At 37.3% G+C, this 19,474-nt stretch overlaps 1 protein-coding gene across 1 annotated transcript in view; it reads left to right on the top strand.

Moving 5' to 3' along the window:
• atrnl1b (attractin-like 1b) overlaps positions 1-19,474 on the top strand; it is a 70,235-nt gene that overhangs the window by 38,323 nt on the left and 12,438 nt on the right. Inside the window, exons 22-26 of the mRNA XM_085416449.1 lie at positions 752-846; positions 1,076-1,154; positions 3,086-3,243; positions 5,527-5,588; positions 9,185-9,263. Of these exons, the coding sequence (XP_085272575.1) occupies positions 752-846; positions 1,076-1,154; positions 3,086-3,243; positions 5,527-5,588; positions 9,185-9,263 (473 nt within the window). The remainder of the gene's footprint in view (positions 1-751; positions 847-1,075; positions 1,155-3,085; positions 3,244-5,526; positions 5,589-9,184; positions 9,264-19,474) is intronic.

Genomic DNA, 19,474 nt, shown 5'->3' with positions numbered 1-19,474 from the left:
TAAACATGGCAGTGCTCACTATCCAAAAGGCCACTGAGCATAGATTAGCACTTTGAACTCATGCGACATTATCCAGCTCCTTTGCAGTGTGTGTTAGTTTGTAGTTTGTAATTGAAAAATGCAGACCTAAATGTATCTCCCAAAGCCTTCTGTGGCTTTAATGCCATTTTACTATTAATGTACAGTTTTTTGTTTTTTGTTTTTAATCATGAGTCAGATCTTCAGGAGGCTTATTTAAGCCTATAAAGAAATACTTTTTATTCTGTGGCTTTACAGGACATCTCAGACTCTGGCCGGTAAATTATGTAATTTATATGCCAAAAAATAGCTCCTGCAAATTCGATCATCCACTGTCTTAGTACTCATGCCCCTGCAGTCCCCCAGGGAAAAAGTAAACAGCTGTGGTACGAATGTGAAAGGACACATTTAATAATAAAATATTTGATGCATGTATCTCCTTTAAAAAAAAAAAAAAAAAAAAAAGATAATTTAGCATTACCAGTGAAATCATCTGTGGCAGTTCATTAATAATAAAAACTTCATTAATCTCTGGTGAAGATTATTTACTCTCAGGGTCAGGTTAATCTGTTAGTTCCATGCTTGATTGCAGCAATCAGATTTTAGCCTCTAGCCTGTGGTGGTAAAGCTACATCTGCCAGCTAAGTTCCTGATGAAGCTGTCATCTACGTATGATGTACGGGACATGGGACAACATCTGAGTAATTTCTTTCCTGTCTGGTTTTCTAAACAGACAATCTTCTGATTGACTACCAGTTCACCTTCAGTCTCATCCAGGAAGATGATAATCACTACACTGCCATAAACTTCATGGCCTCGCCTGAGCAGGTAACTTCTTCAAGAAGAGTTTTCAGTGAGTCATCAGGAACGATGTTAGAGTTAACATGAACGCAGCGCTCTGAGGCACTCACATTTAATTATTCTGGTTACTGGTCAGTTGTTTTTGATAATTAGAAACATTGAGCCTGACATTGCTGTAAAAACGTTTGTAATGTAAATTGTAAATTGTGCAGTATTTAGATGATTTCATTAATGGATTTATGTTTTTCATCTAAAGCAAACCAAGAATTTGGAAATGTCCATAAATGCGTCCAATAACTTCAACCTGAACATCACGTGGTCGGTTGGATCAACAGGTACTCTTTTTTTTTTTTTCTTCTTCTTCTTCTTTTTGTACTTGAAATGTTTCTGGTGAGTTATTAGTCCCAGTCATTTTAGTATCCATCCTTTTTTTTTATCCATTATATCTGATATTCAGGGTTGGAGGTGGCTGAAACCAAAAGCAAAAGATGGGGTACACCCTGGACTGGTTGCCACTATAATGCATGGCTAACACAGCAAGACAGAGAACCATTCACACTTTTTGGCCAATTTAGAATCACAAATTAACCCAACATGCATGTTTTTGGAGTGCAAGAGTACCCAGAGAGAAGCCATGTAGGCACAAGGAGAACAGACATAAGCAAGATTAGTAGTAGTGAGTTTGTCTCTCCTGTTCCAACTTCTTTGTCACAAATAGTATTAGGTATTCTCAGCAAAAGTTATATGTTTCGTGAAGTCGCGAACCAAGAAAAAAAAGTATCTTTCAGGGTTTTTTCTGGGTTTTTTTGTGATTTGCGTGACAGAGGACATAAATGAATAGGCTGGGTCTCAGGAGGCTATTTGGATGTTATAAAAATGTCCAACAAAACATCTATAAAACTTTCTCAGCATTCAAAGGTCACCAAAGCCAATATTCAAACTGACAACAATTTGTTGCTTATTTTTATCCACATGGACTCAGGCTGATTAGATGTCCTCTATTTATTCTGAAGTCTGTGACATAAAAGGTTCCTATTGTTCCCACATTCACAGCATTAAATGAAATAATGACTAAGATGCTTTCAAATTGAACCTAATTACAAAACAAAGCCTTTGTTTAATCAGTTTCATTCAATTTGAAAAAGAAAGTATCTAATAACAAATGTGATTAATACCATACAATCAGTGCTTTAATAATAATAATAATAATAATAATAATAAAAAAAATAAATGTATATACAGTATAATGTCTGTGTGTGTAACATTATGATATAAATATTAAAGTAATGAATTAGTCAGTCAATATAAGAGATATAACAGGAACAACAACGCGCCTTCTCTCGTTAGTGTGTACCGTGTCACTGTTGAGTGGATATTATAGGTTCCCTGAGGAAAGACACCCAAGGACACTGCAGTCGTCCAATGTCACTGTTTATCTCTGGCCTCCCCTCCTCTCAAGTCATCTGCCGCTTTCTCCTGTCCACACAGCACTGACATTTTCTAGCCACTAAGACACGTTAACCTCCCGCGCGCCTCGCCACCACCTTAACCTTTTTGGAGTAGCGTTATTAATATTTGAAGTTGGGTCCCCTTTCTCTGCTAAGATATTGTGTCTCAGAAGGAACGGGACCCTCTTCACAATCGACGAGCGCGCGAAGCGCCTTTGGGTGGGGGAAGGAGAAGGGAGAGGAGGGGTGATTTCAATTAAGATAAACGTGCTCACGTAGCCACAGTCAAGCTGTCATTTTCACTGCTTTTGTTTCAGAGCCGTGGTTTGGAATGTCAATGTTGAGAACCCACTGACATGAGGAAGAATAAGAAATGACTTGGAACGTTTAGATAGATGGAAGATTGAGTTTTAAGAGTTTTAGTCCAGAATATGTTTATATATTGATTTCATTAGGGATATCAAGAAGTTTGTATACACAAGACACAGAAAATTTACGGTTTAGTGTTTAGCATACAGAATTTCATTTAAGGCACATTGCATCATCCTGTTTTAAAATTTTAAGATGCCACTCAGAGAAAAGCTAAAAATGGACACAAGCAAGAACTGATTGTTAACAATAGTGGATCTGAGCAGACCTCATGCAGACTTCATCTTCTATAGTTACATTAAGGCAAAGTTAGGTCTCAAACGACTTAATGTCCCTCTTTTAGGCTTTTCAACCACATCTAGAAATATTTAAAACATTTCTGTTTTACATAAATAACAATGAGTGTGTTAGATGTTTATATTCTGAACATAAACTCTTTAACTCTACAGCTGGAACAATCTCTGGAGAGGAGGTGCCCATCGTGTCCAAAACAAACATCAAGGAATATAGAGACAGTTTCTCATGCGAGAAGTTCACCTTCAGAAGCAACCCCAACATTACTTTTTATGTCTACGTCAGTAACTTCTCATGGCCCATCAAGATCCAGGTAAGAACTGCGTGTGTGACCTTGGACTGACTTATGAGAAGCGGATAAGACAGTGAGCTAATCCTCTCTTATGTGCTGTGACTGTTTTCAAAATGCTAAAAACACACGTGAATACAGTATGTATGAATAAATCTATAAAAGAATTAAGACAAAAAAGAGCAGGAGCAGCCATCTTTGCACATGCAGAGCTCTATTGTCACTCTGGGTGATTTCAAGTGCACTCGATTGTAATTACACCTTCAATGAATGTGTGTTCATAGGTGCACAGCTGCTTTTTAGCAGGCAAAGGCAAAAAGCATTGTTTCAAATTTGTGCCCCTCTCCCTGAATGGATCCAATTGAGGCTTTGATTGGTGGGCCGCTTGAAAATACAACACTGAAAGATGTCTCGTCCATTTGCTTTTATCTACTTGCAGGAAAACAAAAAGGTCTAGTGTAAAGGGATGGGGGATGGGCAGGGTTTCTTTGTAAGGAAAGCTTGCCCATGGACAGCACACACGGGGAGTGTTCTTTGACATTTTAGGGATTATAAATGTTGCTTAACATTTTAATTCTATAAATTGTAACTAAGCCTTAGAAACGCTCTCTCTGGAATATGCTAAGTTTGATATAAAGTACATTAGTACTAGGATATGGAAGGTGTCAAACCCATAGAATTAACACCCGAATCTGCTGTCACCATGCAATTTAATACAACGAGATAACAATTGTCCCCCCTCAAATATCACACAATATCCATTTTGCTAATTAGTCCACTCCCAAATATTGATTTTTATATTTCGTCCTACAATTTCACGAGGTAAATGAATGGAACACCTTGGAGTAATAATATCTGTGGGGTCAATCCATCTTTGGAGGGGGCCTGGTAATAGTTTTCTATTAGATTTCCCAGCCAACAGTCGCTTATTTATTATGGACTAGCCTGGGCTGTACAGCAAATAGCTTCTGTAACAGGATAAGGTCTCTCTTTCTTTGCTTGTCTTCATGATGCATGGATGAGAATGGAGACCTGGATGAGATAAGACAGGATTTCTTCTTATGAGGGTTTGTATGTAAGGCCCAAACACATAAACAGATTTAAATATAGACTTGGATCGTAAAGAGCAGTTTTCATGGAGGGAAAATGTTGCCACCAAATCGTATCGTCAGCATGTTCCTCCGTGTAATAAAAGGCCAATTGTAATAGAAGAATGTTCTCAGATGATGAAATTGATTGGCTTAGATGGATGAATTGAAACTGAATTAACCCTACACATATTGCTTTGACCTCATATCGTGTGAAAAACAACTTTATAAGCACTAAATAGACATGTCCAATTTACTTAAAAGCCAGCTAACATCTGTGCACAGTGTGCTTTGTGAGTCATGTTAGCCATGTCAGTAAGCATCTTATTTCAGATCAGTGATTCTCATTTTCTACTTAATAGGGTTGGAAAAAGTCAAAGGTGGCAGAAGTTTGGGGGGTAGATGAAGTTGTCATTAAAGAATATTAGCCCCGTGACTCTGTTATGCTATATGATCATTAACATACCCCTTTCTGTTTCCTGTGATATTGACATAGCCAAATATTTAGCTAACCACTACATTTCAATACAATCTAGACATATCTGCACGAATAAATAAATGTGTAGGTTCAGCCACGCATCTTCTTCTTCTTCTTTTTTTGGAAGACCAGATTAATTTGATTGTTAAATTAGCATTCAACGCAACAGATGTGACGCAAGTAATCCACCTCTAAAAGCACAATTTGTGCCCCGTTACCCAAACCAATGTGTTGCCAACCAGGGGCTCCAGATGACATTGTGTGTGTTTGTCTAAATGCTTTCAGGCTACAGTGCTTTCAAAACATCTACAGTAGATAATGACTTGTCACAATGATGTGGCCTGTTATATGTGATTTAGCTGCCAGGACTGTGCGTAATCTCTCTTTTAATGAAGATGAAACATGTTTCTGATGAAGCGTCATTCACTGCCATGTTGCCTTTTGGATACGTCGGCTATGGTAGAGAGAGACTGCATTATTGCTGAGATCTGAGATCAATGGGTTAAATTTAAAAAAAAAAAAAGTCAGCATTGTGAGTTATTTTGGATTTTAAAATGTTGTATTTATTTTAATTTATGCATCTGAAAAGAAAAATGCTATTAACAATATTGAACATTAACCTTAAGACACAATTACAAATTTAGGTTAAATTATACATTAGAAATCTTAAAATTATAACGCATATCCATGCGTTTTCTCTCATAGTAAGTCATTGCTTATCGTCTTCTTTCCATTCACTAGATCGCCTTCTCCCAGCACGGTGGCATTATGGATCTCGTCCAGTTCTTTGTTACATTTTTCAGGTAAGTGTATAAAATATTTATTTATTCCTAAACGTGAACTCAGTCATTTCTTTTAGTCACAAAGCCTTGAGACTGATTCACAGCAACCTGGCAAGCCAGTTGTCAATTGCCAGCAACTTTCACCAACCGCTTGTGAAAAAGTCATTCTACCAATACAAATCGTGGTTATGACAGCGTCACCGACTGGTTTCTAGGCCTGTGAGACTGAAGCCTGGTGTTACGTTGAGATGGTTCAGTCTAAGAAAAACAGGTTAAATAAATAAGTGTATATAATAAGAAAAAGCTGTTGTTTAAAAAATGATTGAAACCCAATTAGTTTTGCTTTTTAGATATGTATGTTTCACTTGGTGAACGACTGTGTGAGCAAATAAGAGTTGAGCAATAATGTTTCCCAGCATAAAGAAAACTAATATTGAATGATGGTGAAAGAACCATTAATGCCAAATTATATATTTTAAGGTTGCCGTGACATGCATTAAACGTCTTTTGTAGGGAAGTTCTCCTTTGTTCGGGTTGCCAGGCCACAACCTGGTATATATTAGCAGCAACAGAGCAGCAGGCTCAGTGAAAAGAGCCTGCCCACACCTGTCAGTCACTAAAAGCATCTGAGACATTATAAAATGAACTACACCACGAAATGGGCCTGACTGCATCTAAAAGCATTTCACTTTAAAACTACAGAAACTGGTCTTCTCAAATGTTACACAACATGAACTTTTTAAAAACTTTCTAATGGAAAAAAATGTTTTAAATGATTAATTTTATACTTGTGTTTGGTTTTATTTAATTTTTGCAATGCATCCCTACTATTTGGAAACAGGGCTGTAAGTGTTCTCCAGTCAGGAAACATTATCCACTATATCGTCACTCTCAGCTCTTCTCTCCTGGGCCTTACTGAGTTATGTGAGCCTTTTAGGTCAGTTCTGCTAACCGAATACATGTAAATGCTTCTTGTGTCTTCAAGGTAGCAATTTTCCTTTTTCAAGTGCCAAATGAACTGCCAGTTACAATTTAAGTAGGTGCACATTTCTATGAAAGTGCCATCTAAATAGAAGGTGTGGGCGATCAAGATATGAGGACTGTTAATGATTTTTCATCCAGAGAACTGCGATGAAAGTCTTTCATTGAAAGGTTTAAAAGGAGTAAATTGGGCTGTCTCAAAGGTACATCAAAGTCTGAATAAGTTAAGAAGATGTGAGTATAATTGCAAAATTTATACTGTAAGTTATCCTAAATATTGCTATCTGTGAAAAGATTCAGAAGATGTTCCCCACAGCCATATGTGTGGTTTCTGGTTACTGACCTTATAGCAAGAGTTGTTTTCTGTGTATAGGCGTTCATTTTTTGATCTTGTGCTGCCCAGAGTAGCTAAATGGACTAAAATGCTATGTGTGTAGGTGTCACGAAGGGAATAGAAGATCGTCTTTGCCCAAGGCACCTGCCCATCATTACACAACCCACAATAACTTTCCCATAAAGCTGTCACACAAACAGTGATCCTCTGCTTCAAGCGTATCACGTTACAGTTCAATAGCCAATTTCAGGAATCGTTGGAAAGAAAAAGAGAGGCTGATAGTTTAGTTTGTCTAAAATATATTACACACAAAAACTGTTTTGAACAGGTTCACAACATGGACACAACGCAGCTACAGTTTGGTCCTTCTTTTTGTTGTTTCAGTATTAGTTATAAAAACTGTTTATGCTTTAAGTATTTCTAAGATCCAGGATTTGTTTCCATTGTTAGAGAGGTGATAATAATTCTCATAATGTCTACATCGTCCTTCTGTTGTCCAGTTTTTACTGACCCATGAAAAAGAAAAAAAAGCCTTGATGCAGTGACAAACAGCTTGTTTTTTTTCTGAAGAGGGATGAAATCCGCAGGAAACATAATCAGCTTGATGACAAAATGTCAAATCACCCCACAGGGTTTCTAGGCCTCCTTGTATAAGAGGTAGAGGGCGACGAAATGACAGCATGACTCTTCTTCAACTATGTTTATTCAGTGTTTACTTTACCTTTTCCACTGCAAGCCTTTTGACACCTAGTATTTTTCCATTATTTCCATATTTCTTCTTCATCTGAATTCATAAACTTCACTTGTCTAAGTTGTAATCTAGTTAGCGTGATTACGCTTTGTGTTCTACAGCCAAAAATCTGTCTGGTCATTTCTGCCACATGAAAATCCCATTCAGACACTCTCAACCCCTTTTTCTGCCGCTCACTGTTATCTTCAAAGGTGTCTAAGATGGCTCAAGTACTTCTAAAAGAATGAAACGGTTTCAAAGCTTAAAATACATTTCATGTGTGACCGTGATATTTGAAGCAGAGTTTCACTTCAGTCAACGCTTAAATTTCACTTTACTTATTTTTTTCTTTTCCTGTTATCACTTTCTTCAAACATCCTGGCCAATGGACCTGTTGTAGAAATGTAGCATATCAAGTCAACATCTTACTGTTCCTATTGCAGCATTTCAAATCAAAACGGCATCGCCTTTATTCCTGTGCTTTAACACAGGTTTAATTTCAGTGATTAGAGAATGGCTTGAAGGAAATGTGAAAATATTTACCCTTATTTGTTTCAAGTGGATAAAATGTTCAAATTTCAGATTGTTCAAAGTAATTGAAGTAATTGATTAAATCAAATGTAAGCCAACACTAATACTTTCCACGAGCTTGCTTAGGTAAAAACACCATTTGACACATGTTCTTAATTAAAACAAAGCTAAAATGTCTCTTTAGCAGATAATAATCTTTACATTCTCATCTGTCACATGGATAATGAAGTGGAAGCTCTCAATCAGTCATATTTTTCTATCCCGGTAGAGCTCGGACCTTGCTGAATTTCCCTTGACTAATGTGCTGTCGGATTATTAATTGAAGTAATCAGCCAAAATATTCAGTCTACTGAGAAATGAATATTCCGCCTCTTCAAATCATCTTCGCTGTTTTGTTAGCAGGAAACTTTGAAATTTTGAGTCTGTCCTGTCTTGATCACTGATAATGTCAGGAGTTTAATCATGTCGAAGCTACGTACTTGTACTGTAAGAAAAGCTCGCAAAATTGAGCTCATTGTTTTGCAGAATTGCTGGAAGTTGCACGGCCGCTTAGATTAGCAGAAAAGGGCTAATGTGGCTTTGTCCAAACATGATAAATCTTACTAATTAATAAATGATATGCCCTTTGTTTAGATACAAAAAATAAACAATACGACAAGTTGTGAGGTGTTGCGCAGAGCTGGTATTTGAAGGACTGCCTGCTCCTTTGACCCAAAGAGAGATTATGCTTTCAACAAGCTTGCAAGTAAAAATATAATCTGCCAGTTTTTTTCTTGTGTCTGTGTGTGTGTCCCTTCCTCCCCCACAATGCACTTCGACAATTCTACACAATCTTTCAAACTGAAGGCAAAAACTTTCAGCTAAATTAAAAACAGCATGTCCTCGGTCACGGTGACATTCATTCAGGTTGCTTGCAACCAAAAAGGAGCTCTACTGTAGCTAAAGGCTTTAAATGATTTCATATGGGGCTACCTCAATGTTGCATATGCATATGAAAAAATAGAATATTTTGCTGATATTGTTTCCTCTCTGTCAAAACAGTTGCTTTCTGTCACTACTCCTGGTGGCAGCGGTGGTGTGGAAGATCAAACAAACCTGCTGGGCTTCTAGACGACGAGAGGTAAGTCGATAAAACACACCGTGCTTACATAAATACACCTGACTTTAACAAATTGTGAATATGCCGGTTGTTTATGCAAAACCATTTGGCGTTTTAAGGAACGTGGGGTGACAATCACTGCATGTTGTTACAGCTTCTGTTCCAAATACACACAGCCCCTCTCTTCTCAGAGGCAGTCTGACTTCTGCTCTTTAGTGAAATCAAAAGGAAAGAGGGCAGCATTTGTTCTTTCTCTTCAAGACAGTGTCTGAAATCAGATTTCAAGAGTTGTATGGGAGTTGGCAATGCTGCACTACCCACAGAGTGGAGAGTTGAGATCCGTCACTGTGTTATTTGTAAAATCAGGAGTTGGAGCTTAACTCGGATGATAACTGTGGTTAAAGGACTGCTTTCAGACTGGTAGATTGTGGTTTGATTACATTTTTTAAAGCTTATAGTTCTGTCCATTTCTTCATATTTTCCTCACCCCTCATATTTTGCTAGGAAAAAAATATATACACATTATATATGGCAAAATGAGAGTGGGCACAATTCTAAAGAGTTGATATAACCACCTTCTTGTAATTTCTGTAAGTAATCTATGGGAATAGCTCGACAGATTTCTTCGAGGATATGCCAGAGTTCTTTGGATGTTGTCTGCCTTTTGTTCTGTGAGAGAGCCTTCACTTTGGGGCAACCTGTTAACGCAGATTTTCAGTCCAGTTCTTGTGTAATTTGAGAGATCTCAAGCCTTGTTTGCCTTTGTTAAAAATGGCTTCTCTACAGCCACCCTTCCACTTCTGAGGTGGTTTTAGAAAAATACTACTTTATACCAGCTAAACTGGCATTTTATGACTTTGGCATTTACATAGAGAAAACTAAAGAAATTGGAGGAAATTTTCTTTTTCTTTTTCTTTTTGCAACATGCTGCTAGTAAGAAAGTGACTAAAGATATAAAGATACAATTTAAAATTGCGTTGCTAAATTGCGTGTTACACGTGGATAGAAAATTGACTCACCCCTTCTGATTGCTCAGGTGTCACCATTAGGCTGATGATGGTACAGGGCAGGCTGTAAGGTTCTCAGCATGATGTTTAGAACTCCTTTTAGAGGGCTTTAGGCTGACTATTTGATTATTTTGTCAGAAATACATATGATTAACAGTAAAGATGATAATTGTGATAAATTGTGAATTTAAGTTTAATGGCCCAGTGGAAAGAAGAACGAGAAAGGAGAAAGTGCAGATACTGTGAATGACCAAAGGAAAAGGTGGATATGAATCATTAAAATTCAACGTTGGAAAGATAGGGCTGAAAAAGACGGGGAAGAAGAAGGATTATAGATGAGATGATTGTCAGTGGAAATTATAAGAGAGGGTTAGAAGGAAGGATACTGTGGAGGAAATTTAGGGAAAAGGCAAATATATGCAAATTCATCTCACTGCCCTTAACCCAAACTGTATCGGCTGGTTTCTGGTTTCTATCAGAGTAACTGACATTTCCATCTCCTCAGTGAATCCATACATTCTCCTGGATGCTGTTTGGTACTCAATAGCAGGAGTTTTCATTTGGTGCGTATCCAGCCTTTATGACATGTGGGCTACTAATAAATCTCTCACAATTTATATCCCCATCGGGGATGACATTGATAATTATGGGATCTGAATTTTATATTCTCTAATTGATATATGAAAATAAACAAGAATGATAGCTGCCGTGAGTTCGAATCATGCCTATCCAAAGAATTAAAGTCAATAAAAAATTAATGCGAGCAGATGGCTCATGGCATTAAAATTCTGCTCACTTTTCTGTTTGCTCATCTGTTTTGTCACTGTCCTTCAGGCATCCGATCAAAACAAATGCATAGTTAAATAAAACCCCCTATATCTTAATTTCTCTGGGTTAAAAGTTTTGTTGTGGCTAAAAGAACGTGTACACATACACACATATATATATATATATATATATATATATATATATATATATATATATATATATATATACATGTATATATAGTTCATATTATTTATTGCTCTGTATTTGAAGGCACACCTACTGGAGTTTCTTGTTGATATGTCATTACAGAACTTCTTAGATTATACAGAGTGAAAACTTGCACCAGTTAGAAAAGATGAGGCTTTGATTTCTAGTGCACGGTTTTATAAATATGTGAAAAACAGTAGCTCAAGGTTTCCCTTATGTTCTTTTCAGAAGCCCTACTTTTAAAGAAACATTTTAAGGAGAAGCAGTGTCGGTAACCTTTTCCTGAAAGCTGTAACAGCCTGGAGGGTGTTATTCAGCACTGTAATGGGTGCTTCAGCTGTGCAAGTAGTTTTCAACTACTTCTTATGTGGCAGTTCTCATGAGCACTCTTCCACAATACCTAAGAGATTGTTACAGAAACAGTAAGGGTCTTTTTTATGTGCTATCTGAGTAAAAAAGTTTCATATATCAAGTAGGACTTCTAGTGCATTATTTTTCTGAGTGCTTGTATGTTTTTGAAGCTATAAGCTCAAACCACTAATTTTCATCTTCACATCTAATGCAGCATGAGCTATTACCATAATTTTTATTGATTTTGATTACATTAAAAACATTTCAGCTGGGAAAAGGATCCAACGTTTCTGTGAGTGACCTTCAGCTTACATCTTCATCTTGGATTTCTTTAGTAAACTCTATTATAAGTCTATATCTACAAGTTATTTTATAACAGACTTGCATGCCCATGCACCCGCTGCCTAGATACTTTCATTCAGTTTGGACATTCATATGGAGAGCTTGCTGGATTAGGTGCAGTTCTTAAACCAACTAAGTTTATAACTTGTAAAGTTGTCCCAGTACTGACTTGCTATCCTCAGGACTGTCTCTGTAACAAAACAAAATTAATAATTCATCCTACAATAATACATATAGCGAAAAACCCAGCAATCATATGACCCCTTATGAGCAGGCAGGTTGCTGTTAGTGGGAAGGAAAAACTCCCTTTTAACAGGAAGAAACCGCCAACAGAACCAGGCTCAGGGGGGGGGAGGGTTTCTTGGAAAATTTGTACAATTGTACATTGCTTTCTCACATTTGAAAAGTGCTTCATAACTTGTTTATTATCTTTTTAGTGTTTGCCATTATAAATGCCAATATTACAGAATAAGTCAGAAGGAAAGACATGAGACAAGCAGGAGTGTTTAGGAAATGTTGAAAAAGCTTAAAAGATTTGGAGTAAAATAGTCTGAAGATTGGAATACATGATTGATGGCGGTATATATCAGAGGATGCTAAACAACAAGTTCCTATTTCTATTGGAGGAAGCTGAGGGCGTCTAAAGCTTGCTGCTGTATTTTTACAGTTAATTAAGAAATCCTCCAGCAGGTGCAAGGATGACTTCATGGAGTTATGCTCTTCTCACAGTGGGAGGGTGAAAGGATGGATTGGAGTTGGACCATAATCAATCCTAAGAGGAAATAAAAAGTAATATTGCTTTCTTTCCCCCTTTTTTTTTCTGTTGCCTGCTCTAAAGGCAATTACACAAAATCACTTTCATTTCCTAGAGAGGACACTCTTGGGTTTGCTCATTTTACACAGCCAATTCTGGACATTAAACATATTATTCTCCATTAGGCTTCAGTGAGCACATTTTATAGGTACAAGATTTAATGATTAAGTTAATATTTATTCCAGGGTAAATACATTGTGTTTGCTAGTTGAACACGTATGGTCAAACAGCTTCTTTTTTTTTTTTTACTTAAGTCCTGTACCCGCCAATTTACCTGGAGAAAAGGTGATTCAAAAGATTATAAGAGTCATTTTCTTTCTCATCAGCTACACATTGATTCACTAATTTTTAAAATAACTCTGTTACTGTAGATTTGAAGGATTATTTTCTAATCCACCAGTTTTGCCCTTATTTTTCACTGTTACTCAGATAATTATCCAGTGCCAAGCGAGTGGTGGAAAACAGAATGTCTGATTTACTACACTGCTTGTAATACTAGCTACTTGATGTTGTGTAGTAACCAAAGTAAAGTTATAACTACGGTACTAAGTCTCCTGTAGTGTTAGGTTAACCGACTCAGTTCTGTCAGTGTTGTCTCATTGATGACCTGATTTGGCTCTTTTGTAAACACTATGTCCAGTTAATTTGAAAGAATTGGTGCACAGCCTCAGCACTTACAAGACTTGTCCAAATACAAGATGGGAGGATTTGGTCTGCGGGGCCATTTAAGCCTCAATCTGACATAAGGGCATGGAATGAATGAGTCCTAATGAGGCTTTCAGGAATGGCAGAGACAATAATGAGATTCTGATTAGGCCAAGTGGCATATGGATGTCTGATACTTGGTATTGGCTTTTTGATGTGAAGTCTGTATTACTCCTTCTGTAATGTGTTGGATCGAAAAGGCAATAGTTTTATATGATATTTATATTTGTGGGGGTTTTTTTGTCTCAGGATCAAATTTGACAAGAGTATTTCTTTATATCCAAGCAATCATTGTCATAATAATAAGGACATAATCGTAAAAGAATAGCTGTGAATGGAGGATACCCAATACCCAATGATTCAATAATAAACAAGAGCATTCCACGAGCCTTTAAATGGAGAATATGTAATTCCTTCTATTAAGTTAATCTTACAAGGCTGATCATTTACCACACTAAATGAATAATTGAATAAGGGGTTTCTTTTTGTGTGGACTTGAAAGGATGTGGTTTCAAAGTGACAGCTTTTATATTTGAATAATTTTAGTTGAAGGTAGGTGACAAGACTTGGATCCTGAGTGGGGAAAAAGGGAGGAAGACAACAGCTGTAAATGCCACAGAAGAGGACAAGGGCTGACCTCTTTGAAGCTACCTGTGGGGTAACAGAAGGGAGGGAGTGTTGACATTTCACGAGACTGCAACACAAAGATGATACACACACAAGCACATGAATTTATCTAATGCAGCTCCTCTCTTTATCACTCTCACACACAGAGACATGCTTCGCAACATATGTAAATACAGATGGTTGTGTAGAGCAATGTTTTCTTGTGCTATTGTAGGTGAAAGGACCATTATTATTACATTATCGTGGCCTTCATAACTACTGATGGGCAGATCTGATGGCGCAATGATTGTTGTGTCAGCTGAAGACAAGCAAGTGAGGAATGTAAAAGTTAAGCGCAAAGGCTTGTGGTATATTTTTATTTCAGTATATGTGTTTTTGTCTTGGGACTCTAGCTTTTATAGTTATTTGTTTTGGTTGTTCGGAAGACCACATGACCATCAATTTCTTGCAAATGCGTAGATGTGCGTTCACAGAAAACGCACTCAAGTTATTGCCAACACATCATCTACACAAACCAGGAAATGGAATCAAAACAGCTGCTTGTGTGTGATGTTCACAGCTGTCCATTTTCCTGTCTGAATTTGAGTGTACTTCAGGTCTTGGCCAGAATGAGCCAAACCAAGCCCTTTGTGTGTGTGTGCAGATGTGCTGTAGGCACTTTCACATAAAAGACCCCTGAGTTTAAGGGCTGAATGGCATGCGTGTTTATTGCAAGTGATCATAATAACATTCACTTTAATTTTTCTTGCAAAGAACGTAAACAAATACTCCATTGGCAAGGCAAAAACATGGCATTCCAAAGAGGACTCCATGCATTTGATTGCCTAGCACCTAAATACACATCCTGCTTTTTCATACAGGCACCAAGAGCCTTAAGTATCACCCAAAATAGCCACTTCAACAACACCCATTTGGATTGCCTGATTTATTATTGTGCTCTCATTGACAGAAGTGAAAGGAACACATTACTAACCACATAATTTTCGCTTGTCCCTCTGCAGACTTGTTGGTCTCAGTGTGTGCTCTTGAAGAGCTCAATCAGCAGTCATCGATTGCTACAATAAGATTATCCTACTCTTAAGCCTCTTGTCACCTTGATTGTCCTTTGTTCAGTTTAAAGTTTGCGCTCTAATAATTCCACCTTAAGTTACACATCGAGCACGACTGTCATTAGTAGTACAACTTATGCCACAGTTTGGAAGTTTAGAAGCTATCTTACTAATAAGTGACTATTTTATATATTCATTTAACCTCCCATACTCAAGCACTTCAACATTTTGTTTTCCATTTTATGAAGTGTTTACTTTTATTTTTATTCTGCGGGACTGAGCCGGTGGGTACAGCCAGTGATCTTTGAAAGGGACAAAGTGACCTGCTTAGGTGTAGAATATGCTCAGAGGCGGGATGACACGTACCCTTTTATAGAATCCAGTGAAGGGAACAAAATGCTGTATTCACTAGACAGATAATTCATGCACTCACTTGCCAAATTAATCAAGTTGCATAGTAATGCACTCCATGCCCACCCTTATCAAAACTGTGAATGGCTCCAGCTTGTATTCTTGACAAAATCAGTCTGTCATTGCACAAACGTTAATTGGTTTTACAGAGTTCACTCTCGCCTTTCGTCAGTAACTTAGTATTCATTTCTAGAATCTTTCCGGTATTGTGTTGGACCTTTGATGATTGTATTCCCAGCACATTTCTGAAACATGTTCTGGACACAGAGCAAAGCATTCCCCAACTTTGCTCCCGCTCTCTTTTTGTGATTTGCTGCTGCTTTAAATTAATTCTGCACCATGATAAATAACATTGCTTCTATCTGACATTTACAATGAACGTTGTTGGATTTGAAGCTTTTGTGTTGGAACCAGTAATAACCGGTGAGCTGTTTTCTTGTTTTGCAACAACTTTGCTTGGCACTCGAGCCTGTGTTTATCTTATTGCAAAGGGCAAAATTTCTCATTTCAACTTGTGGTGGCCTAGGCAGGTCAGATCTGTTGGTTTGGTATTGCTGCTTTGACGTTTAATAGTAGAGATGTACAACAATCTAACACGGGACCTCAGATGTAAGTTAAAAAATCAGAGCTACAAAAGAAAAATCAATCAGGTGATCAATCTCAATTTCATATTGTTGTTTTTTTCCCCTTAGCTTTACCTCCCCTAGGCAATATTTTCAGACTGAGGGAACAAATCGGTGCAGTTTTTGGGGCCTTTTTTCATGCATGTTCTACCAGCAAGTCTGTACAACAATACAGTAACAGCTGCATCTTCAAAATAATGTACTGACACAAAATACACCCTCTTTTTTAGCTCTGAGGTTTTATGTATCAGGACCTAATAAAACATCGTCTGGTCCTTACCGGGTTCTAAAATGATTCAGATGAATAAGAAAAAAAAAACTCATAATACACCATGTCATTATTTACTTATTAAAAACCAAAAATGGAAAACCACTGTGTGAGAAACCAAGCCCCACAGCCCTTTGATTCCATTAATTATTAAACCACCTTAAGCAGCAATAACTTGATGTAATCATTTTCTGTATCAATCTCTGACATCATTATTGAGGCGTTTGGGCTAACTGTGTTTTTTACAGCGTTCCTTTAGTTCACTGAGGTTTATGGGCATTTGTTTATCTTGAGGTCCGGCGACAGCATTTCACTTCTTTTCACTCTGGAATACTTTGGTATACAGAGGAGTTCATGGTCAACGCAATGACTGCAAGGTTCCCGGGTTCTGTGACTGCAAAACGAGCCCAAATCATCCTCCCTCCACCATCGTTGATGTGAGGTGTTTGTGCAGTAAGGCCAGAAGTCTTGTTGTTTGTTCTTCCAAACAAGCCAAACTTATTCAGTTTGAACAGGTTCATAGCATTGCAAAGTCCAACCTTGGGGTCAAGTTGCTGGGCCACTTCTGTGAGATTAGCAACTGTGAATGTTCAATGTTTTCCACTTGTGAATAATATTTCTCACTGGAGAGTGATGGACTTCAGATTGCTTGGAAGTGGCTTTGTAGACAATACTTCAGATCTGCAAAATGCCAAATCTTGTGCTTTGATCGAGGTCCTCACATTTGCTGATGTTGGATTAGTCAAATGATTTCATTAGCGTCACACGGTTCTACTTATCTTCTTAATTCATGTGGGAGCACTTCGACTGGGGTTACTTTTTCACACAATGCTTCTGCATTTTTGTTATAATTTGTGTAATGTGATGTTTCCTTGTTGTTCTGAGGTTGTATTAAAATAAATTTAATTTGGTAAGGGACAGGTTTTTTTTTTTTAATGTGTCCCGATAAGTAAAACCTTTGAATTGAAAGAGAGTATACTTTCATTTTCAGAGTGTAGGACACACAGGATGCACTGGCTGTTTATCCGATTTTTAACCTTGGCCCAGACTACAATTAGATTTCCAGTGTTTTAAAAGTCCGACCCCAATTAATAACTACTTACATGTACTTACACTTAGTTACTTACACTTATATGGCATTGAAAGAATCCTGCGTAGAGTGGAAGAAAACAGAAACAAGGCAGTCATGATATTAATCACTGATGCTGCAGCTGGGTTGTGGCTGTAACATCTCTACTCATCATATTAAAGAAACAGTAAAAGTCTGTCTCACTTTCTTTTGGATTATTGTGGCCATAACTAAAATTAGCATGGAGTTTGTTCACTGTTCATATTTGTGGGATGAACAGACGCTGTTTGTGTTGGCAGTGTGGACCGACTTGTTAATCAGGCTTTAATTCTGTGAAAGTCAGCAAACTTTCTAAGTGATTTGTATTGCTTTTGACTGGGGATAATGTGCATGCATTTTTATGTCCCAGTGACCATTGAGAATAAAGTTATGGCCCACCTTCCATTCTTTTAGATAGGACTGCAAAATAATCACCTGAGTCTATACGTGCATTGGTAGAAATGAGAAAATTCAGGAAACAACATTTGCTGATCATTATTAGCAAGTGTTATCATAATGAAAAAGTCAGGTGCAATCACAGATCATAATGTACTCCTAAACGAACGGAATACTGTATCTTTCTGCAAATGAGTATGCTATGTCTATACAGGACTGTGTGCTTACTTGAAGGGTTTGTGTTGCTATGCCAGGTAGTTACCTTTCTTGTTGTTGTGCACAGGCTACTTCAATCAGCACAGAATCAAATATGTTGTGTCTGTCATCTGGCCTGTGGTTAGCTTTTTATTTCACAGGTGTTATAATGTCAATTATCCCTGTTAAATTAGCAAATTAAGTTAAACAAATAATCTATTAGAAAGTACTTAAGGTAGATGTATACAAAACGTAATATACGTACATAACAATGTAATAATGAAATGATTAAAAAAACATTTTTACTGTTTATTGTTTCATTTTTGGGTCTTTTAGGTTGATTAAGGCTGTGTTTTAATTAAAAAAATGTTTTTATTAGATATCTACAATATTTTATATAAGATCAATTGTGCAGTATGGTCTTGTGTGTGTGTGTGTGTGTGTGTGTGTGTGTGTGTGTGTGTGTGTGTGTGTGTGTGTGTGTGTGTGTGTGTGTGTGTGTGTGTCTTTAGTGAGAAAAATATATATGCATAGGGTTTTTATAGATATAAACGCATAGATGGATGGATGGATGGATGGATGGATAGATAAGACCAAAATCATTTGAAGAGGTCTACCTATTTGAAGGTGTTCTTGGTGTTGAACCACTGTTTGCTACCAAATATCTTATTAGTGTTATGACATCTTATTTGGTGTTTTCCAGTGTACATCCTCAACAGAACAACAGCAATTTTAGATAATGAATGCAGAGGCCTAATAGTATTTTTATAAACCTGTTACACAGATCGAGTCCTTGATATACTGCTAGCCCCCCTTGTTCATTTCTACATTGCTGTCAACCTTTCCAGACCTCGTATGAATTTGCCAATTAATGGCCAGACTAATGAATACCTAATTATATTCAGGGTGAGCGAGGGTGAAGGTCTGGACACAAGATTTTCAGGGTTCATTACTGCCCCAAGGACAAATTCCTGTGCCGACAGAAAACTCAGCGTAATACAACTGACCCAAACAGTCACACACAGTTTTCTTAATGGGATGAGATAAATTAGAGACTACTTAAATTGTTTATTAGAGATGAAAAATCTGAGCTTTTTTGCATGAGATAAACTACAGAAGGCAACAAAAATGTTCTGTTATTGAAGCATTTGAATTCTACGGTGGCTTACATACAAATGCGATGTGCTGTGCTACAAAGTATTTGTACATGCTGTGTTCAAAGTTTGACACAGCTGAATTAGTATTATTATTATTGCTGTTATCATTATCATCATTATTCATCAATTAGTCTTATTCAATTCAGCCTCTCTGTCACATGGCTAAAGGCTCCACACTGGACAAGTTGTCAGCCTATCAGAGGG

This window comes from Rhamphochromis longiceps, linkage group LG8, assembly GCF_057381845.1.
Source record: "Rhamphochromis longiceps isolate RC_006_pf linkage group LG8, R_longiceps_female_GT1.1, whole genome shotgun sequence".
NCBI lineage: Eukaryota > Metazoa > Chordata > Actinopteri > Cichliformes > Cichlidae > Rhamphochromis > Rhamphochromis longiceps.
Note: the sequence above shows the minus strand (reverse complement) of the source record. Positions and strands in the feature narration are given on the sequence as shown.